We start from the raw sequence: 20,591 nt of genomic DNA on the forward strand, positions 1-20,591 counted from the left end.
GGACGGGAAAGAAAGCAGCGGCAGAACTTTTACTGCTTGTTACTGGTGAGCTCTGAAGTAATAACTTGAGTTTCCATTAGCCAGCTGGTGAGGAAAATTTCGGACAGAGAAAGTGTTCATCAGGTTTAACTTCGAAAGCCTAAGTGCGTTCATCCATTCGCCCTATCTAGTACACATTTGCTGCAAAAAAAAAAAAAAAAAATGCTGTCGGAAATTGTGGTGGTGAGTGGCGTTACAAGATGACAAGTTTGCCGTTTCTAGTTTTCCAGCTGAAGGCGTAAGGTTGAGCTTTGCCCCTTAGGTGACCTAGAGGTATACAAAACAAACAATTACTCTAAATGCACCATAAATGCCAAACAGAAACACAAGGCATCAACTTGTTGCTAGTGCTGAGCGTGACACAAAAAGGTGCCCTTTGCATCTCTGTAATATAATTGTTTAAGGAAATCTGAAACTGCACACCACTTGAATGATTAAGCATGTATGGCAGCTGCTTTTTGTCAGCGCAGAGCACCCGTACGACGGAATTTGTTCCTTGCTATAATCATTCCTCCATATTTTTCTACACTGGAGAAATTGCGTATAATAACATCTCTAAGGTTGGCGTATATAACTACCACTCCAAGTGAAATGGTCAGTCAGGAATAGCTAATACGTTCTTCACATGGGGATACTTGAATTCGTGGACTCGCTGGGCGGTGTCGCATATAACATTTGGTGCGTTTGAAGCATCTCTTCCAAAAACTAGACCTAATGAAATGTGCGCGTATCTAGGAGAAACATTTTTAATACTCCCTTACCGGATCCCCTTTTGTGTTACTACAGGCCCCTTTTCTTTAGTGCTAATTTGCAAATATTTGCTTCGTAATTTTGAGTACAATTTTACAGATGTGGGGCTATCATTGTTTTCCGGCTGCTTTAGGTAGCGGTTTATGCTTTGGAATGGAAAGTACGGATCAATAAGTGCCGTCAGGTAAGCTGTGAACGAAAGATACAACTTGGCATAGGTGTGTAGAATCTAGGAAACAGAAGCCTGCACCGAAACAAAAACTTGTGTTACCTCGTATATATTCACAATAATGTCATAACCTTTACTGTATGCAGTTTTATCACCTTTCTTAGGATTTGAGAAGCGCTTTTGTAGTTTACTGGAAACTGCGTTTATATAGTATCTGGGCTTGCCAATTGGCAGTTAATTACAGGGAGAAAAGTGGTTCATCATATCAATCGCCGGTTTCGTCGGCGTTGCGGTTGTGCCCTGTGGACAGGCGAAAATTAGGCATGGGTAGCAAGTAGCGAATTAATTAGCCGAGCTTTCGACACCAGAAAACGTGGCATCGCGAACCACGCACGCGTAAGCAAGGAAGCATGCGTCAGTTTCCCTGCGCCATAGATTGGGCCGCCTTTGTTGGATCGAAACGAAGTAACAACTGACTGAAAAGAAGAAATCTTGCTCTCCGTTACATTTTTTTGTTTTTTACAGAATACTTCAAACTTCGAAAGGACAGCATTGCATCGACATAAACTACTTTCCGCATATGCTTTCTCAGACTAAACCATAACCAAAGCCTATATAACACAAGTTAGTGGCAAAATTTCATTGGAAGTGCCAGTCAAGGAAATGACTGCGTAGAAGCATACTTGATAGAGCTTTCAGAGTTAGGTTTAGTCGTACAGGGTTACTTTTATCGTAGACGAAGTCTTTATATAAGGTCTTCTTTGTCTCTACCCCTTTTAAATCAGAGTCAGATATATTTGCCGGAGACACGTGGATTGAAATGAGCACTACAACAACTAAAATGTTTGCTCAATGCCATTGCAATTTCACATCGATTAAAATTTTTGCGATTGCTACTGTTTGAAAACAAAAGAGATAGCATAAGCACATTGTTCCTGAGAGACGGGTGAGTGGCGACAGCGAAAGAAACCAACAAAAAAAAAATGTAATTAAGAGGTACTCAAGTTTAGTAGACAGCATTCCGGAATTGCATTCTTTTGCTCGTCGCATTCCGAAGCGAAGCAATCTAAGAGAATACCAAGCCATAAAACCCACGCACCCTACCGACTTCAGAGTAGTGCTTTCTGTAAAACCATGGAAACAGGATAATAAATTTGTTGTTGAATATCAAAGGTGAATTCATGTTCAAATTACGTCTGCATCATCGATTCTTTCGTGAACTTAAGCAACAGCCTGTCCGACATATGAGGTTGCAGAGACGTCCTTAAAAAGCCCCGACATACACGTAGGAAGGAAAGGCTTCTATATTCTAGTTCAACTCCGTCTCATTTTCCTAAGCCATGTAGGAGCGGACACACAACTTTGAAGTCTAGAACTTTCTCACGGCCTTGTCACGTTCTGACTGCATACTGCAGGCAGATGTCAAGGCAACTAGTTACTGAGGTATCTCGCATTCCGTTTAAAGCCCAGCTCTCATGCTGTCGTTCGGCGGTTGGGCTGCGTCGCGGTTGCTGCCATTGCCGGTATAACCAAGCGTCAAACAGAATTTCTCAAAAGAAAGAAAGAAAGAAGAGCCACGATATCTGCGCCATCTGGCCACGGGTTTTCTTTCTCTTTATTTGAGAAAGTCGTTTTAGCTTCTGAGAAAAATCGAGTGGTTTGTAAATGCGCATACATACGCACAAGCATCTCTCCAATTCATTGCCTCAAATGTCGCAAAAGCGTTTAAACAGCTGCGCTCAAGTTTCGCATGACGAAGTATCGCAATAATTGATAAGTATTTCTGGAAGCTAAACTTCTCACTGGTCCTGTTTTGTGAAGGTGCTCGAAACATTGGAAGCTGCAATTTCTCTAATTTTAAACAGGTACATGTTGAGCGTAGTCACACACCTGCAAGGGGAAAGAAAAAGTTCGCGGTAATTTGCCTTTTGCGTAAGATACCAATTTATCAACTTTCTGAATCGCACGTTGCCTATATGGGATTAAATTTATTTACCCAGGCCTAGTGAACGAAAGTGAGATCCCAGGAGGTTGTTTTCATTTTGTTCAGTGCAGTGAATCTGAACTTACGTACAACATACTGCAGCTTCCAATACCCTTCAGCCTTTTGGTCCTTAGGGAAAAGAGCGTTCTCCTTTCGTTTCCACTGAAAACTTTTGCTCACAAGAAAAGGCCAAGTCTGGCCACACAACTTCTGTTGCCCGCAATCCTTAACGAGGCCGCGTATCGCAAAAGCCGATTCCTTAATATTACCCATGCAAGACTCAGTTCCCATGTTTCCCTTGGATGTAGCTCGAGGGAAGCAACTGGAGCTTTTAACTTAAATTGGCCAAGCCTAGACTTGCGGCCGCAACTGTGGGCTCCGTGCTTCCCCGATTTGCATTTTCACCTCGCCTAGGGTCTAAGGAAGCGCTCTCCGAAAGTGAGCGACGGGAAGCGTCTCATTAATGAGCATGGTAATTAATCCCAAGATGCCATGCTTCCAAGGTCTCGCCCCGTTTAGTTAAAGTGCCCTCACTCAAAATCTTGTGCTCATAGAGGTGCGTTTTCAGAACGCCATCACGCGACCACTTAAACCGTGGCCCTAATGACCAATTGAAGTTTCTGACGTCTTCAGGGGTGAACAAGGCGTGACGAGCGGAGCTGGGCGCCAGTTCTATGGTTAAAATGCTCACTTAAGCCTTTTGAATCCCTTCTCTAAGGGCCGCCGGCTATGGAAGAAGATTTTATGGAAAATGTAAACACTTCTTACGTTCATTTGAGGGGTCCTTTGAAAGTTTCTAACCTTTTCTCCCTAATGAGCATTTCTGCGCTTGCGGCAGAAAAGGCAGGTATCATTAGTAGAAGCGGGCTTGCAAAATTTACGGAAGGAAGTTTTATATCCTTGGTGGTAATAATACTTGTCCTCCGGCAATTTTTAAAACCAGGTAGGCAATGCCGCTATACTGATCACGATACCCACATTCGATGATCTAATTCTACGGAAATCACAAACGCTAGTAGCAAAGCTTAATCCAGCTAATGGTGCCTGAATCATTAGTCTGGAAAAGGACAGCATTTAGTGTCCATTTCACCGTGCCGCTCGAACTGAAAAAACATTGTCACTGCTTGATTGCTTGCACGCCTGTTCAGAAAACAACGGCGTCAAAGATGAACGATACTGATCACAATAAGCCCCATATTACACAGTAATTTATTACATTCTTGATTGCATCACGTCATGCAAGGACATATTAATAACCCGGAACACAGCAGCAAATATCTCGATTGCTGTCACCAAAAATATATTCTCAGTTTCTTTGTTTTCTAGCTCCTGTGTGCAGGAGTGCTTATCTGTTTGACATTCCAATTTTGGCTGTTTGAATAGGCTGGGAAGTACCGCGTATCATTATAACCGACTTGCGCCCTCAATATAGCATTTCTGACAAGCTAATTTGAAAACTATCCTGTCATCCGTAGTTCAGTGGTTATTACGCGCATAGATGTTTTGGATCGATTCGAACAATAGCGTAAGGCAGCCGCACCTAAACTAAAAATGAAATATTTCAAAGTTTTAGGTCATGATATTCATGTGCGTAAATTCGTGTGCAAGCAACACAAGACGGTTTGATTTTGCTATTGGGAAAATTTTTAAAATGATGCAAAATATAGTTCACTCTAGTACCTTGTAAAAATAAAATTTACTAAATCTTAAGATGATGTAAAATATAGTTCAATCTAGTCTTTGTAAAACTAAAATTTACTAAAATTACACACTCTCAATAATTTCTGCTTTGAACTTTCATCGTTCTCGTATAAACGGGCACATAAACTGTTCTGGCTTAACACAATGCTGATTGTCGCATGCGCAACAAGAATCCAGGGAATGCTTAAGGATCAAAACAATTCGTTGATAATTTTTGATGAAGATAAAAGATTGCAATGAATGAGTGCAGGTACTACGTCAGATCGGCATGGCGCTGGTCTGTCGGCACAGTGTCTGCTTTTAAGCACTGTATCTCTACGATGGCTTATGCCTAATGACATCTTCCTAGCCGTACCCACGCTGACGCATTCATGAACGCCTTCAGGGCCCCCGAACCCGCCCGTGAACTGCAGCGTTCTGACGGTAACGACCACCAGTCTCAGCGTTCGCTGCGAGAGGGCGCTGCAGCCCTGGCCACTGCCCGTACACTTTCGGGCGGACGTGTTTGTGGGGAGCCGACTGCGGGAGCGCATCGTTGCCGACAACCCCCACTTCGAAGTGACTGGACTCGAGCCAGGCTCCAGCATCAGCCTCTATGTCTACGCGCTAAACGACAAGGGGATCAGCACTGCCGTCCCGCTCGCTCTCTCCACCCTAGTGTCGGCCAGGACCGAGCTCGTAGGCAGGGACCAGTTTTGTTTTGTTTCCTGTTTTCCGTTTGCAAATACTGCTTTCCTCTAACGATGTGTTTGTCCCCTTCACGCTGGTGCTTCACTTTATATTTTCCTTTCCATTTGCCTCATTTCATTAATATTTACTTTGCATGCCTCTTTAAAGCCATTTCCTATACTTCTGCTCTTGTTTTCGCAAGCTCAGAGTGGCTTAATAGAGGAAGTTCGCTCAGACCCATGTTTATGATTCCTTTTCATTTGAAAAAGAATTCTAGTTTGCAGTTTCTTTTCTCCCTGCTTATTTTACGCATGTTGAATTCATTTATCCTTATTTCGAATGTTTTATACTTGACAAATATTAAGTAGAAAGGGCACAGTAAGATAACACAGATTAAAGAAAACGTATCTCATATCGCTGTTTTTAACACCCACAAGAACTAGCATAGATTATCACGTTTCTTTTTTTTTTTTACACTTAAGTCAATATTAACCAAACGCTTATGAAATGCCGAAAGTTGGGCCAGTTGGTGAACGTTCATGATGGAAAACAGCGCAAAAAAAAAAAAAAAATCCACGAAGGACGGAAGGACGACACGGACAAGCGCTTGTCCGTCTCGTCCTTCCGTCCTTCGTGTATTTTTTTGCGTTATCTTTCATCATAAACGCTTACGAAAGGCGTGCGTATTTGTCAGTTGTAACTGGCCTAATTTTGGGACCTATTACAAACCGGTTTGGATCAGTGAGGAAACTGACGCACGACTATAAAAGCACCGTACACCTGTAACTCCTAACAGAAATAATGATGCTTCTGATTACTCTATACTCGAAAGGTAATAGGCGCTACCATTAACGTCTTTCTGTGGTCGCCTGACGCTTTGCGAAATAATGAATGACTTGGTGTGCTGCTAGCGTTTGAAACGCTTACGCGGCGATTTTCATCCTGATAAGGCCGAGGCTTATATTATTCCTTTTTTCTTCTTCTTTAGCGTGAACATAGCGGTTGTCTTGTAGAAATAACGCGGTGCTAAGATGTCTCTTTTGATATAACACAGAGCTGCATGGTACTCATAATATTAACGCCTTTCTCACTTTATGTCAATTAATGCAGGTTTCACTATTCGCTGGAACAAACCAGCATCGGTGTTTCTTGATGGCGTACTTGGGTAGAACGAGAGAAAGAACATGGCTACACGATGTAAAACAGCACTGAACAAGGGTAGAGGGGAGCATCAGTTCGCCAGTTGAGCCAACGTTTCTACAAGTGGAGTTGTCTTCGTTAGGCAGCGCGATCATCACTGGCAGGGGTTTAAATACGCTTTTAATTCCGAAGAAGAGCTCAGGAAGCGGAGGGAGAAGAACAAGAGAGAAGAAAGTAGGCCAAGGAGTGAAAAAATGCTTATTCGGTATGTATCTTTCAGCCTGGAGCTGGTGATCCTGGGGCCTGAAAAAGAAAAGAAAAAAAAAGCGGCAGCTGCAGAAAAAAACTACAATATGGGGTGGGCATTGTAGTTTCTTTCTGCTGCTATCGCTTTTATTTTATTTTTATCTTCTCCTTGACCTACTTTCTTCTCCCCTACCCTCCTCCCTCCCCCTCCCCAGCTTTTATTCTTCGGAAGAAAAAATGTATTTAAATTCCTGACAGTGATGATCGCGCTTCCCAGATTAGGGCAAGTCCACTTGTCCAAACATTCGCTCAACTTGCGAACTTAGAATGCCACCTCTACCCTTGTTCAGTGCTGTTTCATGGCCTACTTTACTTGTTTCAAGTAAATAAAGAAGGATCCATCTTCTTGTTATGATTGAAACAAGGTTTTAGAAAACAGCACTCAATATAAACTTCGCTGCTTCATGAATATAAATAAACCTGTACTTCCGGCAATGACTGACGGTTTGGTTCGTCCGTAAGTTGTGAAAGGGCGCAATCTGCTTCTTCCAAATAAGGGATCACTCCACCAGCTACTCTCTCTCTCTCTTTCTCTTCTCTATCTCTCTTTGTTGCTCACACTTTCAACTGAACGTTTTATTGTTAGTTTGTATGGATACAGAGCTAAAAACATGTGCTTATCGTGACTCTTACTCTGGAAACGTTTTGGTCGTGCTCTCATCCAAATATCAGGGCTACTTCCTGGAGAGGCGGCCATAGTGTCGGCATCCAGCCCCCTGCTGGGTATCCTGCTCGGCGTTGTCGCTCTGCTCGTCCTTATTGCGATTGTCATCATCGTCATCATGAAGGTGAAAACGGGCAAAAGGAAAGCAGGTAAGCCGCCTAGAATAAGGTTGACCGCAGTCATGCCACAAAGACAACTTTATTCAGCTGTAAGAATCTTGGCTGCGTGCCCAGATCAATATGCAAAGAGGCGGAAAGAGGAAAAAGGAGCCCCTTTGAATTGAATGAAGCAATATATGTCTTTCGACCTCTATATTTCATGAGAAAAAGTATCTGTGAATACTGACTCTTTTCGTGTAACTTTGTCTTTTGAAGCGCAGAAAATGAGTTAACAAAATTTACCAGACAGATTTAAAAGGTCCCTATTTTTAATTGGTTGCATTCAAGAGGTTGACTGTGCTGCTTTTAATCGTGTTTTGAGATATTTGAGCGATACTTTATACCTACTTTATTATTTAAAAGTTGCACCTCCTTTCCTTTGTTTCTTATAGCTTCGAAAAGGAGGAAAGAAGATGACAAGTAAGTTCTTTATTCTCGTGCTGAATAGCGATTTGGCTATTCACATCACTCGTATTGTTTCCGTGCTGCCTTTTCCCCATCAAAGATAGCAAAAAGGCAGCAGAAATATGGCAAGAATACACTTGCCCATGTTTTTCGTCAATTACAATTTACTCATTCATTTCTTTTTGTCCCCCAGATTAAAACACCCGCATATTTTTTTTCATCCGGAGGATTTTCAAAACCGAGAAGAACCGTAAAATGAGCGAGCAGAAAAACTATATTTCGCGTAAAATTTTGTTGATGCCTTCGGTATGGTCTGAACAAAACTCACCAACTCCACACAGATTGTTTTGAGCGCAAGCAGTTTTTCGATCTTTTTAAAAGCTTGCTCAAAATTTTTATGGACATTACGTTTTGATGACACTAAAAATGTACGATTTATGCGCCACGGATTAAGGACACTTGTTTCAACTGTTGACAATACGGACGAGTAAACTATTCGCTTAAAATCGAAGGTATAAATATTTATCGTACAAAGAAATTACACAGTGTCTACAATTTAGCGTAATTCCAGAGGTGTAAATGTTCATAAAAACTAAAAAATGCATACTGTGTACAAGAATATAGTAGGTAATTCAGAACTGAGACAGTTTACACATTTTCATTTAATGTGCTAAGCTGACAAGACTAGAGTTTACTGCTTTTGTTTAAAAAAAAAACGTGTTGAAGTCATCTAAATTAAAAAAAAAAAAGGAATAAGAGGTTTTGCTTGATCGAAAGACAGCTGTTTGATTAAATTGCACACAGAAAATACAATTGCTCCCAATAGCCGCCAGCGGCGTAGTTTGAATGAAGTTTTTAAGGTAGAAAATGAAAATACACGGTGGAGTAAATATAAGAAAACATTTTTAATTTTATCTATGCTCCTGACTTAAAAAGGAGAACAATTAATTGCTAAGTATCGTCCTATATGGAGAAGCGACCAACGAGAAGTGACCTAGAGGATAGTCTACTACACAATATATATTTTAAAGTGCCTCTTTGTCCGCTCAGACTTTCTAGCAAGGTGAGTTTTATAATTTGGTTACTTCTTTTTGTTAGCAAAACTTTATAGTCTTTAGATATATGCATTTCTTTCTCATCACTGAAAATAATTTGTGCGTAAATTATTATTCGGCTCTTTTAGACAAAAACCAATACGTCAGATATGATTAGACAGATAGTTCCTGAGAAAAAAAGCATTTATCACTTTCATGTAAACGATGTATGTAAACGACCTCTCCTGGTTGGGCATGTAATATGCCTGCAGTATTTCTAAATAAAAAATAAATAAATAAAGTATCTTAGCATACAGGCACCATTCTTAAAATCTCTCTATGCTTCTTATGTCATTTTGAAGTACCTCCAAAATAAACAGGTTCCATATACGAAAGCGGGTCTAAGCAGGGAATCACTAACGTGTTTCAACCTTAGTCTTCAACATTCTGTTCAGTGCCTGTGGGGAACTTTATATTTACAACCGAGAACAATGAACACCGAGAATACCATCAAATAATGGTAAATGCAGAACACATTAATTTACTCGGTGCTTGGAAATTGGTAAACTTTTTTCTCATCCGTCTCCGTTTACCTTGAGGAAATTATTCACTCCAAAATTACTAGGTATGTTTAATGCTTGATGCAGTAGGCACAAAAAAAATATTTGCGGATCATATTTTTACTCTGATATTTATATCCCTGTTCATGAATAGAGCATACATCATTTTATGTCAGGTCTCATACACCGTTGAAGAAGGAGATTGTGGACATCACAGAAGTTGAAGACAAATGTCCGGATATTATTCCCCCTAGAAACATTGGCATTGGTAAGTTTTGTCTTCCAACATCCTTGCCTCTTCCAGTGCTGTTGTGTCGTGCATGCACATAGGTGTTCTTGTAAAAAAAAGACAGTATTTGTTACATTATTGAGCGTTTACTGTTGAAAGCAAAAAATAAAATGCAGTGCAGAAACCATCGGGTCATATTAACTCTTACCGATTAACCTAAGGACGACTTCAATCAATCAATCAATCAATCATGGATATTTTATTCGCCACAAATAAGTGGAAGGAGGCCGAGGGAAAAGTCGTGTCTGCGGCTTGAAAACTCGTCGGCCCTCTTAAGGCGTGTACAGCAGCAAGGTGAAACGAAATTGGGCACAAAACGGTTACAGGCGCTAAAAAAAAAAAAAAAAAAAAAAAAAAAAAAAAAAAAAAAAAAAAAAAACGATACGAAGAAAACCATAAAAACGCAGCATAATGCACTTTAGACAATACACTCTGAAAAAAAAAAACACATCGCGAAACAACCACCTCTAAAACCACAATATATTTCTTCACTTGAAATTTAAGCATACGCAGTAGCCGGGAAAAGCGGTGTACCTGTTATTTTCGAACAACGACGTGGGGAAGGGGGGGGGGGGGGGGGGGCGTTGACTAGCACATGATACCCGAAAAAAGGTGGAGAAAATAACTCTCTGTGAGCCGGGTCGACCAATGAGGAGCAACAAATATTCTTTCGAACAAGGATATCCTTCAATGAACTCTGATGCAGTCAGTTGGCACGAGGCCAGCCCTTTTTCAGCCCACCAATAACACGTGGAGGAAGGAATCAAAGAGTGGGCGGCAGTTTGAACTGCAAATTCCTTGTTCTTCAGGCTTGGTAGCAGACTGAATGCCATCCACGTAACGAGAGGAGGCAGCATGAAAGCTTGCGCTTGGGCTTTCATAGGACCGAAAACATTGCTATGCTGCTAGGGACCGCGAGGGAATAATATATTGTATAGATGATATTGCGTTCACATAAAGCCTTGCACCCCTCTCAATATTTGATCAACGAAATGTAGAAAGCACGCGAATGTAACTCTATGTGCATTCATACAAAAAATCTAACCTGATCTTTTGTTCATGCGAGGCACATTACTCTATTTTGGCCCGTCCCTGCTTTTCTCTTCCCCTACCTGTAACCACCATTCACCGTTGTATGCAGTCAGTGAGGCTGCCTGCAAATTGCGCTTTATTGAACAAGTGTTTGCTCCTTTGGAGTTAATAGCCTTAGTATCTGAGAGTCATAATGAAGAGTGATGGCGGTATAGTTATTCTTGGAGACGGAATTTGAAATACTTTCATCTTATGCTTTGAAAGCGGCTATGAATCCCAAATCAGGCGGTATTTGCCTGTAAAGCGTGCACTGCCACGTAAAGACGTATAATGCGGAAAAGCCAAACACTAAAGTTGTACTGTGAGTAATACTATTCATTAATGCGAAAGAATTACGTCGCTATGTTCACAGATTTCTGTCCGCAGACCCCGTCTGCAGATAGCGTCCGCAGACCCCGTCTGCAGATAGCGTCCGCAGACCGCGTCCGCAGATCGCGTCCGCAGGCTGCCTCCGCAGATCGCGTCCGCAGGCCGCGTCCGCTGACCGTGTCAGCAGACCGCGTCAGGAAATTCTATCCCCAGCAGTTGTGACTAAATGAAAAGTGGTAGAGGTTAATGAAGGGCACCAATCGATAGAGGGTAACGTATTGTTATTGTCAAAAAAATGCGTATGCCAATAAGTTAAGTAATAATTAAAGACAAAAAAAAAATAAAAGTTGTCCGCAGCAGTTGTGAGTAATTGAGAAGCGGTAGAGGTTAATGAGTGGTGTCAATCGATAGCGATTGACGTAACGTTGTGTCCGAAGAAATAATTAGGTCGAAAAGGTAATTAAGTATATAATTAGAGGTAAAAAAGTAAAAGTTAAGGCGAAAATGGTCTCATTATTCAATGGCTTGGCCACACATTTCAATGTATCAAATAATGAAATAGTTATTTAAACTAGTCAATTAAGGTGATGTCAAAGGTGTGACGTCACACAAGCTGAAATCGAGCCAAAAAAGGCCAGGGAAGGGATTGCTGCGCAATTTGAAAGTACCAAAGACTAAAGTACGTAATTAAGGCAGTCGGGTGACGTAAAAGGTGTGATGTCATGCAACCGGAAGTAGAGCCAAAATAGGAAGGGATTGGCGAGCAATTTGAAAGTGCCAAATACTAAAATGGGTAGACAAGAAGTGAACTTATGTAACGTAGAAAATGTGACGTCATGCAACCGGAAGCATAGCCGAAAAAGGGCATAGGAAGGGATCGCCGCCCAATTTAAAAGTGCAAAAGACTACATTTGGTAAAAAAGAAGTGAACTTATGTAACGTTGAGAATGTGACGTCGTGCAACCGGAAGCATAGCCGAAAAAGGGCATAGGAAGGGATTGGCGCGCAATTTGAAAGTGCGCGCCAATTTGAAGTTGGTAAAAAAAGAAGTGAATTAGGCAATTAGAAACAACCAGAAACAACCAACATCAGCATCCGTGCTTTCGCATTACTCCAATGCAGATTCCGCTGTGCTCTTTGATTTTTCTAAGCCTCTTTATTAATTTCTTCTTTCCCACATCATCTTTTTGATGCGAAGCGTATAATGCTCGTTTTGTCCTAAAGCAATCAATGCAGTAGTTGGCAGCTCATATGGGAAATATTCGTGGGAAAAAATCCTGATTGTTCAGCATGGTTAGAATCTCACAACTTCATGACCTCATGCGGTAATTGCAAATAACCCACATTCGAAATAAATTATAAGTAATTCAAAGAAATAAATTTGTCACCATTCCGGTTCGAACTCAGGTCCTCTGAATGCCAGACGTGCAGGCAATCTTAGGCAACGAAAGGTCGTTGGTATTTATTTGTCATTGGTGCCAAGCGTATTAGAGGGGCACCTTGTGAACGTGTTGTGAGGCGTATGACTTGCTTACATGTGCTTGGGGTATGTAATGATGTTACAGTGATAATAATTATAAAATATAATGATTCGAACAAAAATATTAAAAAAAAAACATCCAAATCAAAAGCGGTGTTAACGGCGCTTCGCGCCCACTCTTAATGCAAAGTTTAATGCTCCTCTAAATTTATTTTCATCAGGTGTCCAAGTTATCTATTATACCGTGCGTATATTCATATCAGGAAATAGGTACACATTTGCAGTGTATGCGGTTGCTATTTATGTTTCTTCAGCTGTTAAAGGTTATCTCTTTCAGGATAGCAGCACTAAGATAGCAATCTTCGTCATAATGCCTGTTCGATAATTATGACGTTAATTGCGAACTTTAATTCTATTTCTCCACATTACTATCAAAAAAGGATGAAGCATGTCAGAAAGTTTATATCTGCAAAATAATATGTATACAAGTGTAACAGTTCATTATGCTTGAACAATGCTTGAAGGAAACATGTATATATGTGCAACATTTAACATAATTTATTTGCGCGCGCAGAGCACATCTATTCCTCTTATTAGTGCGAAACATAACAAATTTTCTGGACAGTCATATAGCGCAAAAACTCGTACCAGTACCACATCAACAAAATACCGATGGGTTGAGAAAGACTTCACGTCACAGCCAAGCAGGGTAGTTTAATAATCGCATCGCTTTGCCTCCAGTAATCAGGCGGGCATGCTACCTGTACGGCACCAAGGAAAGCTGTCGCAGTACACTGTGAAACAAACTTTATTGCCCCAGAAATTTCCTTTTTTTTTTTCCCCTTTCGAAGTGTCAGGATTCTTGATCCCTATATTTTGCTCTGTGTAATTAACTCTATCATTATCCAGTTTCAGGTTCTGATTATTCAGACATTGAGATGAAGTACGTAGAGACGCATATCACTGACCGAATACCATCCTACGAGAACGGGGCTGAGAAGAAGTATCCAGAAAGCTTCACACCCACATTAGCGACGAACTGCTACATGCCAAAGCAGGTGCGTTGCCTTCTGTGTATAAGCTTTGATTAACCCTTTAGTTTTCGCACAATATCGTAACCTAATCCCCGTGAACAGAAAAGAGTAACGAAAGATTATAGGTTACTAATGTTAAAAGTCATGGTATTAGCTCAGAAGCGTGACCTGAAATGCAAATTTAGATTTCGGCGTTTTCGTGCATACGTAATGTGTGCGCCTGCTATTGACACTTCGGATCTTCTCCACTGAGTTCCTAAATTGTATTCCTGTTTCTGAAACATTCATTCAATATGTACTCGTTTACCTAGTTCTTTATATATTCTTAGCAAGCTGCAAACGCAACGTAAAAAATGACGGATGACAGGCGCTTGCTGTCAGATAATTTAAAGAAATTAATTATCTATTGAGTGTACATTGTCAATCTGGTTTTTAACTCCACATAAAACAAGCAAGCCTCAAAAAAAAAAAAATATCCGATAGCCGTCATCTTCAATAACGATTTAGATTCAAGAATATGCAAAATCCAGGGCTCGTTGAGCACCATTTCCCGCCTCACTTCTTTGGTCGCTCTTTCTGTTTCCTTCCTTACTTTCGTTCTTTGCCTCTGCACATCTACGAACTTGCTTCTTCTTTTTCTGTCTTCCCTCTTCTTCCTTCCCCGTCATCACTCGGTCATATTCGCTCCTGCCCGTGGCCAGCGGGCGGATGACCTGACGTACGCCGAGCTGAGCCTGCCACCGAGCACGCAGTCCACGTTCAGCCGCTCTCTATCGCGCTCGGGTTGCCGCGCCGTGGTGAGCTCTCCCCCTCCGCCCTTGGCGGGCCCGCACGAGCCGCCCACGGAGTACGCCGACATCGACTTCGCGGCCACCCGGGCCCACGGTATGCCTTCCCCACTCGCGCCGCCATCCCCGAGTCGTGGCAACCGCGGCGGCACCGCAGGCTGGGTGCCGCCGCGGTCCTCCTTTGACAGCTGGCCCAAGTACACGGCCGAAAGGCCCAGGTCACCCGTGAGTCGCTGCCGCCTCTCAGTCTGCAAGCAACTCGCCTCTCTTTCTACTTCGCACTCACTACCGTCACTACCACGGTCGTCACGCATCTCACTTCGGCATCGTCCTCTGCTTGCTGGCCGAAGCACCACCTGCTCACTAACACTAAACTGCTCAACTGAAGACCTCTGTCTTTTCTGGCTTCGGGATGCACTCTGTCCCACCCCTTCTGCAATTCTGCAGCGCATCTTGATTTTCTCTTTCCTCTCTGCTTTCACTCACACGTGCTTTTGTAAGCCTTGCTTTTTCGCCCTATCTCTTTGTAATTTGCTCTCCACTAACCGGCACTTTTTTTATCTTGGGCTGAACACTACAGTTGCGATGCAAAGCGTTTGGTTTCGTTTGATAGTTTAAACAGCGAGATTTTTGTACTGCTATATGGTGCTCGCAATATGGTGCTGCTATATGGTGCTATATGGAGCGCATTTGGCAAGCACTCGCAGATTATGACTAGCAGCTTACCGGTATCGCTCAAGAGGAAAGTATACAACAGTTGCATCTTGCCTGTACTCACCTATGGGGCTGAAACGTGGAGGCTAACCAAGAGAGTTCTACTTAAGTTGAGGACAACCCAGAGGGCTATGGAGCGAAAAATGGTAGGGGTAACATTAAGAGATAGAAAGCGTGCAGAGTGGGTCAGAGAAATAACTCAAGTTAACGACATTCTAGTGGAAATTAAGAAGAAGAAATGGACATGGGCAGGACATGTAGTGCGAAGAGAGGATAACCGATGGTCGCTGAGGGTAACAAACTGGATTCCAAGGGAAGGAAAGCGTAGCAGGGGGCGGCAGAAAGTTAGGTGGGCGGATGAGATTAAGAAGTTCGCAGGGGTCAAGTGGATGCAGCTAGCACAGAACCGGGTTAAGTGGAGAGATATGGGAGAGGCCTTCGCCCTGCAGTGGGTATAATCAGGCTGATGATGATGATGATGATGATATGGTGCTCATGATTTATATTTAAAGCAGCGTTTGTAAGTACTAAGAAATACGTAGATATTTGAGGTTTCGTTATGTTCACAATCTGAACTTGAGCAACCTAAATTATTAAGGAAGCAGCGCAACAGGAATATATGTAGGTAAAGGTTGGGGATAAGCGCTGAGCTTACAACACATTTTTTTTTTAATTCAGGATCGTGTCAGGATAAATACTGTACCGCCAAACAACAAGCGCAAGCAGAGCATATAAGGCACGAACCCCTGGCATCCATAATCAGAGCTTGCCTTCACACGTCAAGAAATCCCGGCTCTTGATGTGCGAAGGTAAGCTCTGATTAGAGTGTTAAATTGGGCGTGTTGGTACAGGTCGTGAACAAATATATAACAGCGCCATACCAGTGCAGCGTTCGTGTCGTCTCGCCGCGTCCTTGTCTCTTTGCGCTGTTATATATTTTTAAACTCTGATTAAAGATTTCGGAGGCTCTTATCTTATCGCACCTGCTTGTGTTTGCAGTGTGACTGTACCATATTTTTTCTCACGCACCCTTGAATAGAAATCTACTGTACGTTCAGCGCTTCTAATTTTTTAGGGCTGTCTGCATGTTTTCCTGGTGCGCTGATTCTTAATAATTGAAGAATCAGGAACCCCAGTCTTCCTCTTACACAATCTGAACGAAGAAGCCTCACAGTATATGCTACTACGCTTGCACATACAACGGCATAAAGAAAACGCGGTTCGGTTTCTAGCTTCCAAATGCTAATACCGACAAATATCCTGCTCATATAACGGCCGTGCACATCTTCCATAATGTGCCTACAAGGCCTTTAGCTTAAAGCTGGCTGGTGTTAGGAAAAACACAGGCGCTGAAACGGTACACCGCACTGCAGAAGCCAGGGGCAGAAGAGCTGTAACTAGTTTTTTGCGGAACCCTATTGGAAACTCAAGCGCTGATGTAATAATGTTGCACTGGTTACTGCCATGTCCAAACCTCATACGGAGAGAATGTCGGTAGTGTAGTTTGACAGTACGAACTGCCATGTCCAAACCTCATACGGAGAGAATGTCGGTAGTGTAGTTTGACAGTACGAACTGCCATGTCCAAACCTCATACGGAGAGAATGTCGGTAGTGTAGTTTGACAGTACGATAATTCGATTACTTCGAAAGCAAAGAGTGAAAAAGCAAATACTTGCTCCAGAACCTAATCTGCCCGCGTACATTTCCCGTGAAACGCGTTTCTAGATTTCGAAATTGTCTGAGCGGTAAAGAGAGGAGGATGGGGCAAGAACATGCACAGTCACTAATTGCGACAAATTCACTGAACAAGAAATGCAAAGAGCCGAGAAAAAAAGAAAACAAGTCTAGGCATAAAAACAGCGGTAGCGCGAAAGACACGGGTCCGCGGACCGAACGATGAGGTCGCTCGAGACACATAGAGATGTACTTATAACGGTAATTGCTGGCCGCCTGGCGAGCGGACTAGCCGGACAAAAGGAGCGCTAAACAAGCGGGAAGACGGGAGAATTCGCCACGCGTCCTTCTCCTGCTTCACGCCTCTCTCTTTCTCCTCTCGCTCGCTCGCTCAGCCGGCTCAGCCCAGCCACAGGGAGGGTGCAGAAACGCTTTGGGGCAATCACGCCAGAATTCCTTCTCTTTCTTCCCGCTGCCTTCTCTCCCTCGCATGAAGACTGCGGAGGAACCGTTTTTTTTTTTTCTTCTCTCTCCTCGTTGCTACCGTCGTTGCGGCACATTCAGCAGTATTTCCTCACTTTCACTTCCTTGCCTGCAGCCAGGCCTATCGCATCGACGCTGCCTCCCTTTTCAGAACAGTCGAGCCGGGCAGTCGTGTTATTTCGGCCACATTTATCTAGTATTATTTACGTTGCTTCAACTGATCTCGCGTTTCTGTTTTGTCTTGATGCCCGTTTAACGCATTCTCATCCCTCCTCGGGCCTATATTTGGGAAGGAAATGGGACGAAACATCGCATGTCCATCTTAAACTTCGCAACTGGAGACATTTTAACCGCCTACGCCGTTTCGATTCCTGCTAGGCTCTGGCGGATAGTAAGCACGCGCAAAAAGCTCTTCTTCCCTTGTCTCTGTTAAAAGTTTCGCTATAACGGACTCCTTCCTTCTTTCTTTCATTCCTGTTTCCATTTATTTAATTTGTAATATTTTAAAGAGAGACCGCCTCTTCATTAGGTCCACGGAAGCCAGACGGAATATCTCCCACGCATCGCGCGCAGTCGTTGGCACGCTCACTGGCTAGGCACGTGTTCGTGGTGCAAACAGAAGACCTATTAGGAACACGGGTTTCTGAGTTTTTGTAAACGAATATTGATTGCGACATAGAGTCTCCAACGCCCTCAACAAAGCGGGGAGTTTGGAAACCAGTAATCTGATTCTGCGAAAACTTGGGAAGGACGCCGTTTCTCTCTGGCAAAATTGTCTGAAAATTGAATTCCTCCGCGCCTACGCAGTGCGAAATACCCCAAAAAGCTATGAAATTATGTCTTTCTTCTGCTAAAGCGAATAGCTTCTCAAATTCTCGGAGTATACCTTTAGCAGCTTGTTTTGTAACTTGAAGTTAGAAATCACGTGATGTTGCTTGGCTGAATACCACGCTGGGCACGTTTCTTTACATTCATTTTGCTGGAGCTATGTGGGTACTCCTTTGGAAAGTGCTTGCTCCGCTGGTTTAGATAATGCGTGCTAGCAAAGGAGATTGCGAACGACATTGCACAGGTAGATGTTTTACGTTCTTAGTCTAGAAGATTCTGGAAAGAGGCAAGCAAAACAAACTAAACATAAACGGAAGTGAAATCAGCAGTCAGGAATTTATTTTGCTCTTCATGGACACTTTTACTTTTTGATAAATATATATTAACTGCTTCTCTGCTTCATTTAATTATGCTGGCATCCCCTCTGGCGCAGTCGAATAGTTACACCGAGTTCAGTCTGGTGTGCTTGTTTTGTATACACGATGTACAATATGACGTCAAGGAAAACGTATTAAAGTTCGCCAGAATAAAAAATACTGACGTGTTGTTAAGGATGATTCCATAATGAATCTGTATTACTCAGTTATAATTTGTTAGGTAAATTTAAAGGCCTAGTAGTTTACGCAAAAAAAATATACGCAAAATATAAAATTCAATTTTATGAGCTTCAAAAAAGCAAATAATTACTTACTGAATCTCAGCCTTGATCTTAGCTGAAAACACTACAGACGTAACCCTGAAGCCACCACTTAGGAGTCTCTGCGACATCACCTGATAATCATTATCGATGTTTTGTCTTTAACCGATTAGAGTTTGTCATTTGTGTTACTTCGACTATCGAAGAGACTTCAAAACATGATGAGTAGTAAACCTAATGAGATCATCATCATCAGCATCATCATCATCATCATCATCATTATCAGCCTGACTATACCCACTGCAGGGCGAAGGCCTCTCCCATATTTCTCCACTTAACCCGGTTCTGTGCTAGCTGCATCCACTTGACCCCCGCGAACTTCTTCGCCTCATCCGCCCACCTAATTTTCTGCCGCCCTCTGCTACTCTTTCCTTCTCTTGGAATCCAGTTTGTTACCCTAAGCGACCATCGGTTATCCTCTCCTCGCATTACATGTCTTGCCCATGCCCTAATGAGATGGTCTAGTTTAAATTTAGGGTTTAACGTCCAGAAGCGTCACAGGGTACTGGGGACACCATAGAGGCCTCCTGAAATTTTGACTACCTGGGATTCTTTAAATGCACTGACATCGCACAATACACAAGCGCGTTGCATTTTGCCCCCACCGGAAAACGGCCGCCGTGGCCGAAAGTTCGCACGCGTCGTTGGGTTCAGTAGTCGAGTGCCTGAACAACAGGACCACCACGGTGGTGCTAACCTAGTCAGGAGTAAGACCGCTGTCTCGATATTAAATCAAAATTGCGCCCCCTGCCAAGCATTCCGACTGGGAAGGGGCTCATCAATGAATGTGTTTTCTAAAATGAAACTTTTCCCTCTGAGCATTTCTGGGTAGGCTATTAGGCTCTTCCGATGGAGTCGTGAGCACTAGGCATAGATTGCAACGCTTGCTGGCGCGTAACGATGTCGGAACTTACCACTTGTTGTTGCATGTTGCTGTGTGCGCTACTTACTCGAAGCTTGCCAGTGGGTCTGTGAGTTCTTTCCTAACCACTTTTTTTTTATTTCCCTCCTTCCCACCTCCCTTTTTCTCCATGCCTTGTTCATTTCCGGTTGCGTATCGCTGCAACCTACTTCCCCTCCAATCTCAACCGGCGCCTGCCACCAACTCCAGGTGAAGCCCGATCCCGGGCGTCCCTAGGGGAAACTAGCCAACGGCTAAAGCCTGTCGTCACCGGCGCCGCAGCCACACCCCTCGTGAGTGCTGTGTGTTCGCGTGTGTGCGTGACGCCGCCGCTGCTGCCGGCCTGGAAGCCGCCATCTTCCAGACTCTCCATGTCGTCGCTGGCCATAACACCGCCGCGGTCGGACACCGGCTCTTCCTCCGTGCCCAGCTGGACGCTCTCCGAGGCTGGCGGCACGCTTCCACTGTGCTAAATCGGAAGCAGTCTTCAGTGTCGGTATCACTACTGCTGCGCTCTTCAGGCGTGAGAACCATGCGCGCTGCGCCGCGCCTTAGAGAAATGAAGGTGTAGCACGATGTCTCAGCGTTGGTCTGAAGTGAGTCAGAAGGTGAGCGCTTTGGTTGAGGAGAACACAACCTAACTCCAACATCCCATCTGCGCTCCTCAGCAGCACTTACAGAGGTCAAGTGTGCCTGGCTCTCTACCGTCACCTTTGTGGGC

At 43.2% G+C, this 20,591-nt stretch overlaps 1 protein-coding gene across 4 annotated transcripts in view; it reads left to right on the plus strand.

Moving 5' to 3' along the window:
• Positions 1–20,251, plus strand: part of LOC146185894 (nephrin-like) — a 710,707-nt gene extending 690,456 nt beyond the window's left edge. For 3 of the 4 annotated variants that reach the window (XM_084606825.1, XM_084606824.1, XM_084606826.1), the window contains 7 exons: positions 5,029–5,325; positions 7,431–7,571; positions 7,973–8,000; positions 9,756–9,847; positions 13,659–13,807; positions 14,485–14,796; positions 20,081–20,251. In XM_084606825.1, coding sequence (XP_084462951.1) covers positions 5,029–5,325; positions 7,431–7,571; positions 7,973–8,000; positions 9,756–9,847; positions 13,659–13,807; positions 14,485–14,796; positions 20,081–20,107 — 1,046 coding nt within the window. In that variant the 3' untranslated portion in view covers positions 20,108–20,251. The remainder of the gene's footprint in view (positions 1–5,028; positions 5,326–7,430; positions 7,572–7,972; positions 8,001–9,755; positions 9,848–13,658; positions 13,808–14,484; positions 14,797–20,080) is intronic. The other variant, XM_084606827.1, reaches the window with a different exon arrangement.
• The last annotated feature ends 340 nt before the right edge of the window (positions 20,252–20,591 follow it).

The sequence above is a fragment of the Amblyomma maculatum genome, chromosome 6 (assembly GCF_055883805.1).
Source record: "Amblyomma maculatum isolate TAMU_Amacu chromosome 6, ASM5588380v1, whole genome shotgun sequence".
In the NCBI taxonomy this organism is placed as follows: Eukaryota; Metazoa; Arthropoda; class Arachnida; order Ixodida; family Ixodidae; genus Amblyomma; species Amblyomma maculatum.